The sequence below is a fragment of the Pongo abelii genome, chromosome 6, assembly GCF_028885655.2.
Source record: "Pongo abelii isolate AG06213 chromosome 6, NHGRI_mPonAbe1-v2.0_pri, whole genome shotgun sequence".
In the NCBI taxonomy this organism is placed as follows: domain Eukaryota; kingdom Metazoa; phylum Chordata; class Mammalia; order Primates; family Hominidae; genus Pongo; species Pongo abelii.
The window spans coordinates 54,151,205-54,170,971 of NC_071991.2; the positions used below are offsets into that span (position 1 = coordinate 54,151,205).

The window sequence follows — 19,767 nt, forward strand, 5'->3', positions numbered from 1 at the left end:
GGTGGCGTGTCTTTCAGGTTGTCTGCCACACACATGGTAGCCCTAGACACGTGTACATGTAGAATGTGACTACTTTCTCTCCTCCACCAGCAGACTTTCCCCTACTCCACTGCTTCATTCATCCTTTCCACAACACTCACAGAGCCCTCAACATGTGCCAAGCACCATCCTGGGCTCTAGGGAGGCAGCAGTGAACAAGGCAGACCAGCCCAGCCCCAGGGAGTTGAGGGAGAAAGATACTCACAGCTCCGTAGACCTGGACAGGATGGCAGACAGGGTGAGCAGGATGCAGCCATGGGGGCCCACTTCAAACTGGGAGGGGGAGAGAAAAATGAGCTCCATCCCATTTGCACCTCCCTCTTCCCAGCCCCACACCTCTGTGGGAGCCACATCCCAGGGAGCAGCCTGCCCTGAGCCAACTGCCTCCAGCCCAGCCCTGGGGTTGCTGGGTGGCCCTAAGGCTGACCTCCTAAAGGACGGGACATTGGAACAGCCTGAATGACAATGACAGCAGAGTGAGGGTGATGCAGGGGCCACCACAGAGAGCATCAGTGACCTCAGAGTCCTCAAAACTCACAAGACAGCAACAGTCATGGCCAGCTCCATTATGGTGCAAGCGTCTAATGGGCATTATCACCCCGAACACTCTAACAGGCCTGGGGGACAGTACTATGATTACTGCCCTCTAGCATATGTGGAACTGAGGCTCAGAAACTGAGTGACCGGCTCGAGGCCGCACAGCTTGTCAGCAGCACACTGGGACTCCAGGGACCTCTAATTCCAGATCCCTTACTCAGAAGAACTGTGCTGTGCTGAGAGCAGCAGAGAGCAGGTTTGGAGCAGAGTCAGGATCCGGCAAGGTGAAGGAGGCAGCCATGTAGATGCATGTCTTAAATTTTTATATATATATTTTAAAACATCAACATTTTGGTATTTTGTTCATTGTGGATTTTTCTGATTAACTTTGATTTTTAAAAAAGATAGGTTTTGCTAATTTCTGAGATTTTTGGCACCCCCTTAGATTTTGCATCCAAAGTGAGTCCTCCTCCCAACTCTGGTTTGGAGCTGGTGTCCCGGGGCCTGTCCACCTAATTTAAATCCTCGCTCTGCCACTCCTTGCTATGTGACCATGGAAACATTCCTGGACTTCTCTATCCTCAGTCTTCTCATCTGTAAAAAGAGGGTAATAATCACAGCATCTACCCTTATCAAGTTGTGAAAATTACATGAGTTAATCCTTACAACGCACTTCAAACAGGGCCTGGCACCTGTGTTAGCTGTTAAAACAAAGCTGGCTCTGCCCTGCCCATCTGTCCAGTGAGCCCAGTGGGCCACAGCCTACTGGGATGGGCCATGTCACTTCTGCTCCCTGGAGAAACACCATCCCCACCTGCAAGTCAGTGTGAAGGCCTCATCCATTCCACTTTGGAAACCATGAACTGTGACTGAAGACACTGCCTGTTATAATAGTCAGTGTTCCTTATGTGTAATCACATTTTGGACTTAAAATTAGAACAAAAAAAAATCCCAACTTGTTTCTCCTGGAACAGACAATGAAAATTATAAAACTTACCATGTTTACATTTTTGCCTTGGCTGCCAGGAAGCTCAGAGCCAAATATGCTGCTCTACTATGGTAACTATTGCAGCTCAAGCTTCTGATAAAATTACCTTTTCTTTTCCTCAAAATATACTCTTTATTGTCATCCAGGAATTCACTTGGTCAATTAGTCTTTTTAAAAAAATTGTATTGGTGAAATTTCTGTGCCAAGAGGATGCTCCTGGCTAAGGCTGTACTTGTTAACAAGGTGGATATGGATCTCTCCTCTTGGGGAAGTAACTTAGGGAAGAAAAAACAATAAGCAACTTGAAAAGGCCGGGAGAAGGGGTTCTGCCATGACAGAAATGCACGCTCCTTCAAAAACACACAGGAAGGGCCTTCAACACAGACTTCAAGTTTGGGGAGGGAGTATCAAGGAAGGGTTTTTGGAGCAAGCGATGTCTGAACAGAAACCTAAGGGACAGTAAGGAATCAGAAAAGTGAACGTTGCTCCAAAAGGAGAAGCACGTGCAAAGGTCCACAGGCAAGAAAGAGCAAGCTGACTATGCGGGGGCACAGCAGAGCCCTGAGGACATCATTTTCTTTTAAAAGCAACTTCCAATCTTTTTTTGGAAGTAGGAATGGAATGAATGAATCAACAACAATGTTAAATCAACCTCATCTTAATTCTGTGATCTCAGGCCAGTCACTTCATTTCTGCTGCCCTCAGTTTCCTCTTTGCAAAACAAGACTAATGAACACCCACCTGGCCTATTTCCTTGGCTTATGGTGCACATTCTTGAGACAATGTCTGTGGAAGTGCTCTGACAATGGCAAAGAGTAATGCTGATATCTTCCCCTGCACAGGGGGACGCAGGCTCAGGAGGACTTGGGCCACCAGCCCCTTGTCCCAGCTCTGCATGCTGCCTAGGGAAGTCACGAAGCTCTTGGTCTCGGTGTCCCTTTCCATAGAAAGCCTACCTAATCTGCCACAAATTTCCATCTCCCCTTGGACAGTCACAAAGTGTTCTTGATCTCAGTTTCTCCTTCTAGAATTCTTGCCTACTTCTGCCATGGACATACATGCTGTCCTGGGACAGCTGCAGTACTTTCTTGGTCTGTGGTCTGTTTCCCCTTCCGCCATGCCTGTAATGCCTACCTGCCTGCAATGAAGTAACGGACACAGAAACCCACTGTAAACCCCAACTCTGTGTAAATTTGGGGAACTATTATTACATTTATGCCAGCGTTGCCCCCCAGTCCTAGGAACACCCTCAAGGGGACCCCCTGAGCCCTGGATATGCCTCTCTGCAGTGGGTGGGGAAGAACCCTGCTTGAGGCTTCTTGCCCTTGCTGGAACCCAACTAAATGGCACCAATATTCCATTTTGTTTTTTAAAACTTTTATTACAATTATCTCATCAAATTCAAGCTGCCAAGACATGGGAGGCCACAGGGCAACATGCCTGCATTGAAAGGCGAGGTCAGGCAAGGCAACTGGCCTGAAAACTGCCATCAGGATCTAGAAAGTGGTGCCACTTGGGAAGAAGGCGCCATTCTTCCAGTGCTGCTCTGCACTCCACAGAGACCTGAGTCTACCAAGGAACTCCAAAGGGAGGCAGAGGTGGGGGCATCCTCCAGCTGGCCAGGAGCCTGCCAGACACCTTGCCCAGAGGGTGAGCAGTAATGAAAACATAGCAAGGAGGCTATTTATTTTGGGCAAAGATGGCTTGGTGTATATTTCCAGGCCTGGCACGAGGAACCCCTCTTAGGCCCAGGCCATGAAAAATGAATTTGGTGAGGGCAGTGCTGAGGCAGCTCAACTGCTTCCAGCAAAAACATGAATTAAACTGCAGGAGGAGAGCTGCCTTCCAGAGTGAGGAGGGCCAAATATTGACCGCCTGTACCAAGGACCAAAGCCAGGCGAGGAGGCGACTGCTTTGAGTCCAGAGGCATCACTGAAAGGAGGCCCCCTCGCCCTGGAACAAATCCCACTCTCTGAACCCCTTCCACAGTCCCTGTCTTGGTTAGGCTTCATCAAAGCCCCGGGGTACAGGCTGAGGGGGAGCCTCCATCTCATAGACAAGGATGCAGAGGTCCTGGTGCTGAGCGGCCACCCCAGTCCATCAGTGGGCAGCTACAAACCTCAGGATCTGTGGTCATTTGAGCAATCACCCTCAGGCTCCACCTTAGTCCCTGAAGCCTCACCAGTCACTTCCTTTTCCTGGCTCTGGTGGCTCCACGTTCTGCTTCAGCTGGGAGTGTGACCAGGTGATCCCATTCCTGGCCACCCTGGCCAGATCCCACACACGGATGCCATCAGGCTCTGCTCGTCTCTCCTGTGACTGCTGCACTCTCACGACACTCTGGATCAACAGCAGGTCTCCTTTCTGCTCCTTCAGACTGCCTAGTACTGCATTTGGAAGACACCCTTCTCCACGTGTTTAAGGTTCTTCTTTGAGGACCACACTTAGATGATGAAGAGCTGGAAGCTACCTGATAACTGCTCCATCTTCCATTTTCCACATGAGGAAACTGAGACCCAGTGACTTTCCCAAGGCTACATATGAATAAGGAATAAGCCGGAGGAGGCCCCCAGGCCCCTGCTCCAGGCCTCCTCTGCCCAGGCCAGGTGGTGGATACACCGCATCGGCAGATGGCCTACTGAGTGACTCCAGTGAAAAACCAGAGCTGGGGACAGGCAGCAAAGGACAGACAGCCTGGGGCTCCCGATGCCCCAGCCAGCACTCCTTCTCTCATGCGCCTGGACAGAGCAACCCACATGGAAAGGGAGCCATCCTAATCCATGCTTTTGGGACAGGCCCTGAGGCCTCTCCCCGGGTTGAGGGGTGAAAGCACTTCAGATGGATTGCCCCTCCGGTGATATCTGCCTCCTTTTGTTCCTAGGGTAGGCCCCATTGCCTACCCAAGGGACATCTGGTGCTGCCAGGGCCTGATCATTTCCCAGGGCTGTGCCCAGGCCTTCAGGGTCTTTGGGAAAGTTCTGCGGAAGGCAGTCTGACAGCAGGAGCTTTAGTCCTGGTCCCATTTCCAACAAGTTCTCCCACTCTCCGGCTTAACCACCAAACCCTCCAGTGCCTTCTGTGGGGCCGAAAAGAATGGATCCCACATCCAGAAGGCCAAAGGGAAGGCAAGGTGAGGCTCAGGGACCAGCCAGCATACCAGGAGAGAAAGGTCTGTGTTCTTCCTCTGCTTCAATCCTGACACACAGATGTCAGAATTGTGAGGCCTCGTAGTGGGGGTCTCAGAGGTCGCGGGTCTGCTGGCCTTAGCTCAGGCCACACCTGCCTTCTGTAATGCTTCCCTCTCATTTCTACATGTCTACAAAGAACCCATCTCAAGGCTGCCCTTAGAGCATCATTACAATGGCAATCCTAATGTCAACAACAGAAGCTAACAACTACTGAGAACATCAAGCACAGCCCAGCTGCCCTAGGCTCTTTGCATGATGCTCTGAGGCAGGCACTGTTTTTCTGACCCACATTTTACAAATGAGGAAAGTGAGGTACAGAAGGATTCAGTAAGTTGCTAGAGGTCAGAGAGCTACTGAAGGGTGAATCGAGATTCCAAGCCAGGCCAACCGGCTCCAGAGACCGCGTTCTTTACCCCTGGAGTGTGTAGCCCCTCCCCACAGAGCCTGTGATACCACAGCTCTGCCATGACTTCCCGGAGCCCTGCGATCTGCTGCTGTCTGGCCCTGGCCACGTCCCGCCCAGCTCATGGCCAGGAGTGGATGTACAGCTCTCCTCTGGCAGGTGGGGGGCCTCCAGAGCTCCCACCTAGAGCAGCCCTACCACCCCAGGGATACTAATCAAGGTATGTATCACACTGCTAAGCCCTCCAACCCACCCAAGAAGCCGCTTTCTGGTCACCTCACCAGCTGGTCCCAGGACCCACTCCACTGACAAAGAGCTCCTGTATTCCAGTGGCAGCTGCTTCCACTCGGACAGAGAGAAAGCTCTGGTGACCTCCATCTAACAGCGGCTTCCTGTGTCCTGACCCCACCTGTCCAGCTCTGCTGTCGGTAGCCCTGGCTGTGGCTGCTCCCTGTGCCCTGCCTCCAGGACCAGCTCTGGAGGATGCAATGGCAGGAGCCAGATCCCTCACCCCAAGTCCATTCTCCTCAGCCCCCAACCAGGGGCCAGCATCACTCCTTCCCAGCTTCCTCGCCATCCCAGGGTGGGACGACAGGGAGAACAACTCCAGTTCACAGCATTGTTCCCACAATGAAATCAGAAGGCTTAGTGATGCACATCCCACAGGAGTAAGGCATGCTTCATACCTGATGAATGCTTTGTTGAAGAAAAGTCACCAGGTCCTCATAGCAGGTCAAACTGTGAAGCGTGAGCTGAGAAGACACAAACACTCAGGATAAGTGGCCCAAGCCCCACGCAGTGCCCCATCCTGAATTAGCTTCTGTTCCCTGGCTTTAGTAGCTACAAAATCCAACTTGGGAATGTCCCTGCATCAGAGAGCAGCATCCCCAAGTCAGGGCTGAGAGGCACGGCCATACCTGTATGTGACTGAAAGGCTGGACGGTACCGCTGGAGTCGCCAGGGTTCAGGTGGCCCTACGGCAGCTCTGGGCCTGAGACCCCAGAATTCCAGCATCCTGTGTGGCCCCAACATGGGAGGGCTGCACCCCATGGGCAAGTCACTGATATCAGAGAGGAGGCTGGCAGGGAGGTGGATGAGGCAGGGGCCATATCCAAATCACAATAGCCAGGTCAGGTGGAAGCCAACAGGCCGTGTCCTGAGTTCAGCAGGAAGCAGCCCTTAGGAGTCTCCTTTGCTTTTTCAGGCAGGCCAGGAAAAAACACTTCAAGAGAAAACATTCAACAATGCAAGACCCTCAATTAGGGTCACAGGGCAACACGTGCCCAAACCAAGGTCAAATGAAACTAATTTGTTAAAACAAAAATTCTCAGTGAAGAGGTTGGCAAGAGGTAGCTGAAAAACTTCACTGTTTTTATATTTTACAAAATACAAAAATGTATGTCTCCCATTATTTCCCCGATTGTTTATGACTTAGATCTGGCTTTATGGCTGGTGTTCCATGCTATTAAAGTTCCTCCCCACATTCTAACTTTCTCTCCCTCTCCTTACCACCCCTGCCCCACCCCCTCCCACAACAATCCTGGAGCAGATGCTAAAGAAAGAGGAAGAAGGACACAGGGAAGCCTGGGGCTTAACCAAAAGGCATTCCGTACAGACTTCAGCTCTGCACACCCTCGAGGGGACAGGGAGCCAGTCAGCCTTTTGGCCGTAAAGCCAGCTCTAGCAGGAGCCCATCCCCAAAGCCACCCCACGTCTGTCCCCACCCTAATCCCAGGATGAGGATTCCTGGGACCTGGGCTGCAGAAGGCCAGCCTGTCCCCAGCTGAGGAAGGATTTACTTATATGAAAGGAGACAGTCCCCAAACAAAGCCAAAGTTTGCGTGATAATTTTCCAGAAAGTCGTACTGTTTCTAAGACTCCATCTGCTTTGTATTTCCCTGTTGGACTGAACTGCTGTGTTCTCGAAGCCCTAAAAAGGAAAGGAAGGTGCATGAGTCCTCTGAGTGGAGAGAAGGCGTGCCCTCCAGCCGGGGCGAAACCACATGTGTCATTAAATAAGGACAAAGAAGAAGATGGCTCCAGAGAGAAAATGGAGCCAAGAGTTTCTCGTTTTTCCCCACTTTGAACTCACCCACTAGGCTGGGCCCAGAGAACTCCAATAGCAGGATTTAAAAGAAAAAAAAAAAAAAAAGAAATGGAAAAAAGACTGCAAAGGGAGAGCTTGGAATAACCAAACGCAAACCCAAGCCCTGGCAGTAGGAAGTCTGACTCTCACCCACAACTGACAAATGTGTTTCCAGACTGCGGAATGCTGACTTGCCCTTTGTTTTCACTGATGGAGGAACTCCACCTCCGTCCTCTCTGAGGCTCCCCCTGGGTGTGCACTCCCCAGGGGTGTGCAGCCCAAGACGTTCGGGAATCGGAGCCGGGTTTGGGGCCCCGTGCTCCTTTAGTGGCTATGTAGCCTTGGACCAGCCACCCTCCCTCTCTGGGCTTCTGTTTCCTCATCTGTAGAACAGAGAGAAATTGAATTCCTGCCTGATCTGTTCTCAGGGCTGCCCTGCAGATCCTAAGGGCCGGGGTTAATAAGTTAACTGGAAAGTGAGTACAAAAGACAAGTGACAGTAATAATAACAAAAACAAATAACGATATCTAAAACGTGGTGCTAGTATGTGCCAGATACTGTCCTAAGCACTTCACAATTATTATTATTTATCAGTTATTCATATTGATAAAATGATTTAAACTGATAATCATATTTATATCATTTCTTTATACTGACTCATTTAGGTCTCACAGCCATCCAAGTAAGTAATGGTTATAATCATCCCCATTTTCCAGATAAGTAAACAGAGCGATTACATCAATTGCCCAACGTCACACAGCCAATAAGCAACAGCATTGGGAGTCTGACCTAAGAGTCCTTTCTCTGAAGCAATATGCTACAGTGACCAATGTGTCCCCAGAGTATGGTCCTTGGCCCCAAAAGTGATCTCCTTTACTGCCGCTTAGCCTCACAGCTGGGACAGCGATGCTTCCACTCTGATGGATCAGGCTGAAGAGCCAGCAAACCCTGCATGTGGGTTATATGCAGTAGAATGTGGCCAGCGGTGAAGAAACGATGCAGGTCAGGATAACTGGGTCCAGGGCCTGGGCTCCACCTCACCTCCCTGAGTCTTTATGGGATGGGGACCCAAGTGAGAGAGCAAATGGCAGTGTGCTTTGGGGACTGGGAAGAGCAGTACAGTGGGGTCAGGACTGACTCAACCTGAGGGGCTATTTCCCGAGGCCTCCAGATCAGAGAACTATAGAGAGGAGCTGGCTGCAGGGTTCAGAGGCTTCCTCTGAGGGGTCACCCCAGAGCTCCTTAGGAGGAAGGCAGGGCAGACAGACCACGCCTTCCAACATGAGAACTGGAGCCCAGAGAGGGCATCGCAGGGCCGCATGGAAGGCCAGGGCTCTCCCTGAGTCTGCAGCTGCTCAGCACATCAGGCTGGCTTGCAGGGCTCATCCCAGCATGTGGCACAGGGTGGGTATCGGAAGGACCCAAGGATAGGAGCATACACAGCCAGCTTGCTGGCAGCTGCCAGCAGAAGATGAGCCACGGCAACACAGACCTCGGAACCACTTACAGTGCGACAACGGCTCTCTCTCGGCCCCCTGCCCGCCACACAATGTCTGCGAGGGCCAGGACGAGGCAGCGGGTCCGGTGGGCATCTGAAGGCTGCAGTCCCCTGCGGACAAGAAAAGGAAGGCATTTATGACCATGTGGACACAAGGCTGAGATGGTGCAGCTCTGCTTAGTGTGGTCAGGCAGCCCCCTCCGCAGATGGCCTGTTCTTTCCCTGGCCTGCAGAGGGGCCACCTGCAGCCCAGGAGCCCCAAGGCAAAGCCCAGGAAAGAGGGGTCTCCACAGCTGAGGGCCAAAGGAGGTGCCTTCAAGTGGGAGGCCCTGGGTGGGGCTGGTGAAGGAGGAGGCAGAGGAAAGGGCCCACAGGAGCAAAGAGGGCTCTGCAGGCTTGGTGGGGCCCAGAAGTGTGTGAGAGAAAGGGCTATGAGTTCTGGCAGGGGCTGGGAGGCCCAGCCAGCAGTGCTCAGGAATGACTGCCATCTCAGGACCCTGCCCTGGCCCTGGCCATGTCCATCTCCAAGCCCCTGGAGTCAGTAGCATGTACAGGCAGGTGCTCTTCACTGCCAGGGCCAAGGGGACAGCAGCCTCACTTGCTGGACATTTAGACACAGAGAGTGGGGGATGAGTGACAGGACAGATTCAAGGATGAGTTCTGTGTTTTGAGTGGGCACATGGTGGTGCCATCAAGCAAAATAAGGACAATGTGGCTGGGAAGAGGTAGCTGGAGATAGAAGATAATGAGTCACACTTCAGACTTACTGAGTTTGAGATGCACTCAGATCTTTAGATAAGGCTGTCAGACATGTAGAAAGCCCAAGAGAGCAGCTGGGGCTGGGCACAGATTTCCCAGAGACAATGAGGAAAAGCAGAGACAGTGGCCAAGGGTGGAACCCTGTGGAACTCTAAGGAATCAGCGGAGGTAGAGGAGGAAGGGTCAGAGGGGCAGAACGAGGAGAGAGTGCCACGACACAGTCGTAGGAGCAAATGGACAGGCAGTCAGCTGTATCAAACATGGCAGAGACCTCTCTATAATAAAAATGGTAACTAAGAGGTCCCTGGTGCTTGAACTGAATGAGAGGGAAGGGAAACAGCCGAATATACATATTTCTTTCCATTTCACATTCCCAGGACTCCTTCGAGGTGTACTTCTAGGCTTCTCTTGGATTCTGCAAATTTTTAAAAAACTCATACGGAAGCTAGCTGGTCTCTCCCTAACAAACAAAAGGACTTGATGAAGACCCTGCTAGGGCTCAGACGAATACAGAGGAGGGGGTTCTCTGCCTTCAGTCACCAAATAATTCCTGAGCTCCATGCGGAACTGTGCTGGGGAGGAAGAACACCAAAGTTTGTCCCTCTTTTCCAGGGCAGGAGAAAAGAAACCAGGAGACCAGGACCCAGCCCACCACAGTGGGCAGCATGTGGTCACTGCCCGGTGCCTGGGACACATAGCCAGTGACCTACACCTAGGCTGCTGTGGTCCAATTACTTTAAAAGGTGACAGAACACAGTGGCCCCTCAGTTTCCTCATCCATAAACTGGCAATGGCCACTGCACCTCCCTCGTGGCTTTAAACGAGATGTTTGTAAGGTCCATGGACCAGTGGCTGGCAGGTGGTGACTATTCAATCAATGGTGCCTATTACTATTGTCTTTATGAAAACATCAAGTCCCCACTTGGGCCATGACAAGGGGAAAGTGGATTTCCAACATCTAATATGAAAGTGACACCAAGCCTCTGACACTGGAAATCCTTCAAATCCAATGAGACAAGCAACAAGCACTTAAGCACTTAAGAAAATAAAACAGCGACTGCCTGACACTTCTTTGGCCTCAGGAAGCCCATCATGTTCCTTGGAGGAAATAGTTACCAAGCATTCACCGAACCGGATGCCCCAGCTGCTGGGAGCACTGGCCCAGGTCACGGTTCACTATGAAAACAACCATGAGAAAACATTGCTCTAGGTTTCAGGAGAGCCCACACCAAGGACTAAGGGGTCCCTGGAAAGCAGAGCTTATCAGAAAAAGGAGAAAGGACTGGACTCAGAACCCGTAAATGTGACTCCATCACCTCCATAGCTCCTGCTTCATGCCCTGCTCTCATACAAATGATGGCCATATACTGTCAACTGCACATCCTGAGTACCTCATGCCTACCCTCCCCCTGCTGTGTGGCCCAGGCCAAGGTGTTCTGCCCCTCAGTTCAGCTGTTACAGCCAGTGCCCCACCAGCAGTTTTGCTCCATCTCACCCCACCGTCCAATCACCATTGCATATACACGTGGGGTGGGGGTGGGGGCGTGTCTTCCTACAACACAGGCGTGACCAGTGTTCCCCGACATGGATAGACGTTACACAAAATCATGCCTGGAGTGTACTTTCTGCCTAGAACACCTATGCTGGGAAAGATCCATATCTGGAAGTAAGGAGACCCCCTGTCAAACACTTCTACACTAACTTACCGAAGCAGGTAATTCTCAGTTGGAAGCTTCTCAGTGTAGCAACAAATAAGATTTTAAAAGCCAACATTGGCCAGGTGCAGTGGTTCGTGTTTGTAATCCCAGCACTTTGGGAAGCCCTGGGTGGGAGGATCGCTTGAGGCCAGGAGTTTGAGAACAGCCCGGGCAACATAGCAAGACTCTGTCTAGAAAAATTAAAAAATCAGCCAGGTGTGGTGGCACGTGCAGTCCCAGCTACTCAGGAGGCTGAGGCAGGAGGATTGCTTGAGCCCAGGAGTTGGAGGCTGCAGTGGGCCATGATCGTGCCACTGCATTCTAGCCTAGGTGACAGAGTGATACCCTGTCTCTAAAACAAACAAACAAACAAACAAAAACACACACATATATAGAGTATTTATCATGTGCCAGACACTGCTATAAACTGTTTCCACGTTATTTCATCAAATTGTTAAAGCAACCCTATGAGGGAGGTACTATTACATCCTCTTTGTAACATGGGAAAACTGAGGCATGGAGACACAATGATTTACTCAGATCAGATAGTTAGTAAAAACTGGAAAAAATAAACACTGAGGAAGGAAGGAGAGCTTGGGTAAGTAGAACCAACTGCCCTGGGCACCTGGTTTCAGGAACCAGCCTCCTTTGCCTTTGACCCTGTCTTTTCAGCACCATGTAACACAATCAAGAGATCTTGCTCTTGGGCAGGGCCTGTCCCCTGCTCCTACAGGCTCTGCTTACAGCCCCTTTGAACCACCACATCTCCAAGCACAAGTCCTCATTCTTTTCATTGGCTTCCAGTTAGTAACTCTGCCAGTCTCTTTATTCTTCCCTGGGCCTTCTCCATCTTTCTCTTTTGAGACAGTTTTCTAGAAAACACAGTAGAGATGGAAAAAGTACAGTGGTCAGACAGGTAAGAGGCTTGGGCTGGATTCCTGGCTCACAGGTTCTGGTGAAACCGTTGCCCTCCCTACCTACAAATGCAGGTACTGAGTCAGATGCCCCCAAAGCATCATTCCAACACTGCCACTCTGTCTTTAACTCAGGAGTTCCCAACCCCCAGGCCACAGACTGGCACTGGTCTGTAGCCTGTTAGGAACCAGGCCGCACAGCAGGAGGTGAGCAGTGGACGAGCCAGTGAAGCTGCGTTCCGCCTGCTGTCGGATCAGCAGTGGCATTAGACTCTCATGGGAGCAGGAACCCTACTGTGAATTGTGCATGCAAGGAATCTAGGCTGCGCGCTCCTTATGAGAATCTAATGATAAATGTAATGCACTTGAATCATACCAAAACCATCCCACCCCCACCTCCAGTCCATGGAAAAATTGTCTTCCACAAAACCAGTCCCTCGTGCCAAAAAGGCTGGGGACCGTGGATTTAACCCACCTCAGATTAGCCAGAGCTGTATGTGCCTGCGTGAGAACCTGCACCCACAGATGATGACAGGGGAAGGTGCTGTGTCTGAATCGCCCAGGCCTTTACCAGATAGCTCAGCGCACGCCTTCACTGGCAGAACCCGGGTGACAAACAGGTCTGCATTTCCTGATCAGTCAGACTCCTCCCAGGAGGCTGGCACCCGGCCAGGCTCTTAAACCAAGAGAAGTTTCTTTAAAAGTCGAATTCCTCACAGATGAAGTGCAGGAAAAAGACATTTATCTAGAGATACGGAAAATAAATGATCTTAAGGGAATAATACATCCTGCTTTTATCTAAATTACCCAAGTGTTTCAGATGAAAGAGATGTTTCTACCCTAACTTTCTCAAAATAGCCTCACCTGTCCACTGTGACATGCTCATGGAGCCATGTACAGAGTCTATAGACAATTTGGGGGAGCTCCCTGTCTGCTCCCTCTCAGGGTCAAAAGCTGCAATAGGGGGTAGAAAGGCTGGCCTGGGGCTGCAGGACCATGGGTTCTGCTACCAATGTCCACAGAGGCCTTGGGCAAGCACCCCTCCTTATCTGGGCCTTGAATTCCCCAACTTCAGAGGGGAAGTGGAAGTGAGAGGAGGACTTCCTGGATTCCCCGACTCTCAGATCTGCACCCGCCTCTGAGGGCCGTTTCTGGCCCGTGGCTCTCTCCAGGCCTTCAGAGGGATCAAGAGCTCTTCAACTCTTTCTGTGAGCCGAGCCGGCACAGCATCTTCTCAAGTGGAAAAACACCAAGTCCTGCCGCCCAGCTCCGTCCTTCCTGACTGAGGAGAGGCCGGCTGCCGGCCTGATGGAATGAGTCTTAATGAAGCCAGACAGTCCTGCAGAAAAAACACCACCGCTGCCAAGATGCCTTTATTTCAGCGTGACTTCCCTGGAGGGTGCGATCCCATCCTCCATCTGCTTTCACAGAACCATTTCCCCACCAGTGGTGGTGGGCAACATCTGAGGTGGGGGCCTCCAGGGCCAAGGCAGACCCCGCACACAGGCAGGAAAGTGTAGGGGCTGCCTCTGGGTCCACAGGGCTTGAGCTCCCCAGAGCCGCAGAGCAGATGGCAGCTGATAGCAGGTCATCGTGGTGCTCCTGAAGAGAACACAGGAGCTTGTCTTTTTTTTTTTTTTTTTTTAAGCTGGATCATGTCTGAAATCCTAGAATTTCAGAGTCAAAAGGGAGTGCTGAGGCCTCACACCCAACCATTCACACATGGCTTTTGAAGGAACATCAATAACACAATCAATTAATGTGAAAACTATATAAGTCAATGAAACCGAGGAGCTGGGGACTGACAGAGGTTCCTGCCCACGTGACCCAGTGTTTCCCTTTGCTCGTGTGGGGCAGGGGCTCTGTAGGTGTTTGCTATGTTGCTCTCTGTACTCTTCTGTGTTCATCTTTTCTAACTTAAAGCCAAAGGGGAGGTTCCACCGTGAAGCCGTTCATGAACAGAGCCACCCCTTGGTCCCTAGGAGTCTGTGTGGGTGTCCAGCGATGGAAGTCTAAAACTCAAGAGCCCTCAGCCTCCCTCCTGGCCTCCCTGGGCCCCCACTGCTCCATGCCTCTTGCAGGGCGCAGCAGCACAGTGTGACATAGGGGCACCAGGTGCCAGTCTTGGTTCTGCCAGGGATGCCAGATGTGACCCTGAACAACCATCTTTCCCTCTCTGGGCCTCGGTTTCCCCATCTGTACCATGGCAGGCTGAGTTCAATGGCCCTACTCACTTGTAGAGCCCTTAAAGATTTACAAAGGACTTTGCATTTTCTTATTGAGTTCAATTTAGGCAAGCCAGACATGACTATTCCTAGTTCACAAACAGAGAAAGTGATGCCCTGTTTCCACACAACCATAATCCAGGTTCTGACCCGGTCCGGTACCCTCTTCAGCACCCTTCCCCTCTCCCAGGGTGGCTGAGGGGCACAAAGCCAGGCATTCCCCCTTCCAGCCTGGGCACCAACATCTACAGGCTAGACACTCACCCACTTGGCAAGGACGACCTTCTGCAGCCTCTGACCTTCAGGGCCTTGGCAAAGCAGTGACATGGACTCCACCTCCCTTCTCTTCTCCAGGCCCCAGACAGCAGGCCCTCACTCCCTGGTCTTCTGGGTCTTCACTTGACAGAAGCCCTAACCTGTCCTCTGGAGGGTTCTTCCTCCCCAACCCCTATCTACCTGTGACCTGAGGCAGGACCAGTGCAGGAGAGTGGGAGGAGACTGGGGTGGGAGGGCTGGGGAGGGCATCTGGTGCCTGCTGCCCAGGGTCCACCACCAGGAGGAGGCGAGTCCTTGCTGGGGTCAGGGGAGACTGTCTCTGGGCCTCCCCAGCTTGTCTGCCTGTGACACCTTTGCCTGAGTCCCCTGAGGCTTTTTCAGCGAGCTCCATAACTGAGCCAGGCTCTCCACTCCTCCCTCTCAGCTGAGTCTGAAGAATGTCCCCTGAAGCCTGCTAGGAGGTCTGTGGGGGCAGGAAGTCAGACCGCTTCACTCAACCTGCACAGCACAGCACCTCTGTGATGGGGCAGCAGCCGGTAGGGGTGGGCTACAAGCAGCACCCAGCCCAGGGGGTGGGCTACAAGCAGCACCCAGAGTTGCAGGGCTCCAAACAAAGGCGAGGTCACTCTCCTACACCATGAATCCTTCCAGGCTCGCTGGAGAAGGTGGCCCTGGCCAGCAGGCCGTGCCCTCCTAGCTGCACGGCACAGACCTCCTCTGGTCCAGCCAGCCAGGCCCCCCCATAAGGTCTGGCTCCTTGGCACCTGGCACACCCCCACACATGATGACCCCCAACAGGCCAGCAGCTCCTTCTTCCCTCCTCCTCTGCCCACCCCCACGGCCCCAGGACCCACTGGGCTGTACCATCCTTGGCCTGCAGCTAGGAGGTACCTGCCTGGCCGGCAATGACAGGTAGAAAACCTCACTCCTCCAGCTTAGCAGTTTTCTTTCTACCCAGAGACCCCCTTGGGATCCCAACCTGGATGGCTTTTGCCTTCTAAGGCCTGGCTTCCCTCCCTGGTGTGGAGAGCAGTGGGCTTCCACCCCATGGATGTGGCCTGGGGGATATAGAAGCTCTCACATCCCCTTAGTGGGGTGGGGGTAGGGTAATAAAAACCAAGTCTGCCTTGTGCCCTGAGCAGAGTTGGCTCTTCCTGGAACATGCTTAAATGCCTTGTCCTGACTGTTGGGAAACCATCCGCAAGTTCCCCCAGAAGCCCATGTTGAAGTTCAAAAGCAACTCTGAAGGAGCACTGGGCCGAAATGAGTTTAGAGACAATCTCCTGCAAGGGCCAAGGCTTGATCCAAGCAGCTGGCAGCACCCAAGGCCCCTGTGGCAGCCTGGCGCTGACCTGCCACTACCCCAGCTCCCACCCTCCTCCTCCAAATGCTGCCCTAACCACCCTCAGTGACTCCTCCACTCCTTTCCCTGCCCACAGGTTTGCACATCTTGTTCTCTTTACTGGAATACCATTCTGCCTCCCCTCCCTGTTTGGATAACTCATTCATTTGTCCATGTGTTCTCTCAACAAAAATTCTGAGGGCCTCTTCTGTGGACCAGGCACAGGGCTGGATGCCAGGGCCCTGGCTGTGAACCAGCTCAGGAAGGTCCCTGTTCTCACGGGGCTTGTGTTCTGGAGTGGGGTGGGCAGTAGTAGGTGGCGGCAGATGTGGACAGGTAGCCACATCGATGAGCAAGAACACCAACTGGCAGTGGAGTTATTAGAGGCAGGGCCTGGTTTTATCTTAATGGGGGAGGTCCCAGGAGGCCTCCACAAAGATGTGGCCTCTGTGCAATGAGAGGAGCCAGCAGGCGCAGCGCCTGAGCACAGAGCCTGAGGGCTCAGGAAGGAGTTTGAGAATATTTGCCGGGAAGGGGAAAAAATTTGAGGGGAAATAAGAGTGTGCAAGGATGCATATGAAGGGGAATCAGGGGTTCTGTCCATCCTTCATATCTCCGTAAGATGAAAATGTCAGTCCACCAGGCTGACCGCCCTGAGCCACTTCATGCCCAGGTGAACCCTTAGCACCGTGCATGTCCCCTGTAACCACCTGTTCCTGTCTGGCTCTCCTGTTCAATCACAGGTGCCATGAGGGCACCTGTATGTGTCTTGTTCAGCCCTGTATCCCTGCTAAGGACCTGGTAAGCACACTCTGCACATTTTTTCAGTGCAAGGAAGGAAGGTAGGTAGGTAGGTAGGTGCCTATGTGCTCAGTATCCCTGTACCCTCTGAGGGCAGCCAGCGGTTCTCACTTAGCAAAGTTCCACCCAGTCAGGAGCATTCCCGAGCATACAGGACTGTGTTGAGCCCACCAGGGAGAGCTGATGGCAGGGTCTCTGCCCATGACATTCAAACCTCCCAGCCCTTTGTAGGGCTGAACTTCCAGAGCAGGCAGTGGGGCATGATCCTGTACAGACAAGAGCCACGAAGGACAGACCTGAGAGCAAAGGGGAGGGGAAGCAGAGAGAAGAACAAGGACAGGTGAGATCTTGCCACGGAAGTGTTATATTGCTGGGCTTCTGATTGGCATTTTTGGTTGGAGAGGAAACACCTCAATTACTACTGTGCAAAACCATTGGAAAAAAATTATAAGATGCCAAGCATGAAAAGCCACCTTCACTTGAATCCTATCTAAGGCAAAATCATCCATGCTGGTGAAATGTGTTTCATCGGAGTACCAAGCTTGGCTGGATGGCTCTCCCAGTGAACAGTGTCTTTCCCAGGAATGCATGGGAAATGGGCCTTGTTGTCTGGGTAACAGCTAGGCTTTTTAAAAAAAGATTCTCAAATGCTTATTTCAAAGAACAAGTACCTTTCAATAAAGTTCAGGAACTGGCAAGATTAAGCTATGGTTTTAAAATCCATTTAATTATTAATATAACTTCAGGAGAATAGCGGTACCTGCTGGGTACCAGAGGATTCTTCTGGAGTACTAGAAATATTTTTTCTTAATCTAGACAATGTGTTCATGGGTGTGCGGTTTTGTGATAATTCACTGAGCAGAACACATATAGTATAACTACTGTGTATATGTTATATTTTAACTAAATTTTTTTTTTTTTCAAAAAAAGGCCAATTGCCAGAAGTTCTGTAGCTCTGAGGGTGACTCGGTACAAGCTGGTAACCGGGCCTGCAGGGAGGGAAAGGGAGGCAGGTCACTTCCTCAAGGAGGCCTCGCCTCCAGCCCCACCAGTGCCCTGCCAATCCTTTCATCTTGGCACCAACGATGGTATGGGACTGGGGTTTTCTATCTGCCTCTCAACCTCACGGAGCATTTCTGGAGAGGATAGAACTCACCTAATTCTCCGCAGTATCATTTGTGCCTGCACAGAGATGTTCCAGGAATGTGTGCTGAATGAATGAGAATAAGGTGCTCATGTGCAAACACTTAATGCGTGAAATGGAAACTGAACGGCTGCAGGGAGCAGAAGTGATGATCTGTGGGGAGGCCTGGAATGTGTGGTTATGAATGTTGGCAGAGGGGAGATAGCGTGGGGAGGGAGGGGAGGCCTGGACTCAGTCAAAAGGTCAGCAGGTTGACCTGGTGGGTGGAAGGGATTCGGGCAGCTTGCCGTCTGAGGAGGGGAAATTGGTTTCCATGTTGTTCCTGCAGCCGCTTCCCAGGTGGAGCACCACTGAGAACCCTCCCCGCTTTCAGAAACAAACGCGCACAAGTCCCCTTAACACTGGTCTGCGCAGGCCTTGTCAGCTAGCTGCCATTAACCTCTCCTTTCTTGACCTGCAGAAGACAGGAAATATCAGGGAACACACACGCTTCCTTGCTTGTTTTTTCTGGACACTCTAGGGAAGACTTGGGAAAATAAGATATTGCCAGAATTAGCACTGACTTACCGAGCACAGTCGGCTTTGCTATCTCCTTCAAACAGGAGTTTCTGTAGGACACAGCCTTGGACAGCTGCCAGGACTCCACAAGGACCACCCTGCAAAGAATGAGACCATTGCTGCCAGTGAGAACTGGCCTGGGGCAGAGTTTTTGGTTTCACCCAAACCCACCCCAGAACCCTACTGATAGAGTAAAGGGGCCCTGCCTTCTGCAACAGAAGGGCCTCTGGTGTGGCAACTGCTTCTACAACACACTAACCTTGGGTCACAGAGAGGGAGTGACAAGGCCCTGTGTCCACTCCTAGAGGAAGGGGCCAGTTGGCAGTGTGTCACGGGAGGAAAGTGACTCTTCATAACCAGTCAGCTGTGAAGCCAAGGACATCACCATAGGTTTTCCATCATCTAGGGAAATGTTTCTGTGTCTACAGGTTGAGGGTGTTAATTGTCTACCCAGCCTTCAAGGCCCATCCTAAAGGCCTCCTCCTCCAAGAAGCCTTTCCTGACCATCTCGGCTGGCAGTGAGCCCCTTCAGCAGCCTGTGGTTACGTGAGCTCTGCGCTCTCTTCTGCCCCGCTTGTGGCCTGCTTTGGCACCACATTAGGTGTGTCTTTGTCCTTTCCCACCCTGTAGTGCAGAGGCTTCTTGAGGAGCTCGTCTCTGACTATCATGGGGCTTAGCACAGGATCTGACTCCTGGGACACATTGGCAAAGGCTAGTGGGACCGAACAACACAAACAGACCTCATCCAGGTTTAAGGATTGTCTGAACGGCAGGCTGGGTTGCTCGTGAAGACCAGCTGAGTTTGGCGATGAGAGGAAGGAACAGAAGCTGGTGGTCCTGGGGCTCGACCTCAGGCAGTGTGGGGCAGGGGAGGTTCCTGGGGCTTAAGAAACTGAACCGGACCAAGCTGCCCTGCTCATCTGCTGATTCTTCATCCTGGGTTTAGCTTATTTTCTGCCCATGAGTATAATGTGGGAACTGGGTATAAGCCATGTTCTAGGCCTGCAACCATCGGCCTCCGCTGGCCCAGCTTCTATTATATCCTTCTCTTCAAGCACTTGCTCCGCACACTTGATCCCTCTGCCTTTTCATGCAGCCCCTAGACTTTCAAACGGCCTCCCCTTCATTAATGCTGCCACCTGCCTGGAGTGCCCCTTCTCCAGCTCTATCTGCAAAATCCTGTGAATCTCTCAATGATCAGCCTAAGAAGGCCCCTCTAGTGGCCCCAAGCAGACTTAAGGCCTCCTACTGCTCTCTCCTGCTGAGGATCCCAGCACCTGCACCACTCACAGCAAGTGCTCCTTAAATCCA

The 19,767-nt window shown here is 51.9% G+C and overlaps 1 protein-coding gene across 1 annotated transcript in view; it reads right to left on the bottom strand.

Annotated features, from left to right (window-relative positions):
• The window catches only part of MINDY4 (MINDY lysine 48 deubiquitinase 4), a gene marked incomplete at its 5' end in the record, with an annotated part of 122,665 nt that overhangs the window by 32,921 nt on the left and 69,977 nt on the right, over positions 1-19,767 (bottom strand). Inside the window, 5 exon segments of the mRNA NM_001131228.1 lie at positions 245-312; positions 5,842-5,907; positions 7,022-7,085; positions 8,750-8,851; positions 18,466-18,554. Of these exon segments, the coding sequence (NP_001124700.1) occupies positions 245-312; positions 5,842-5,907; positions 7,022-7,085; positions 8,750-8,851; positions 18,466-18,554 (389 nt within the window).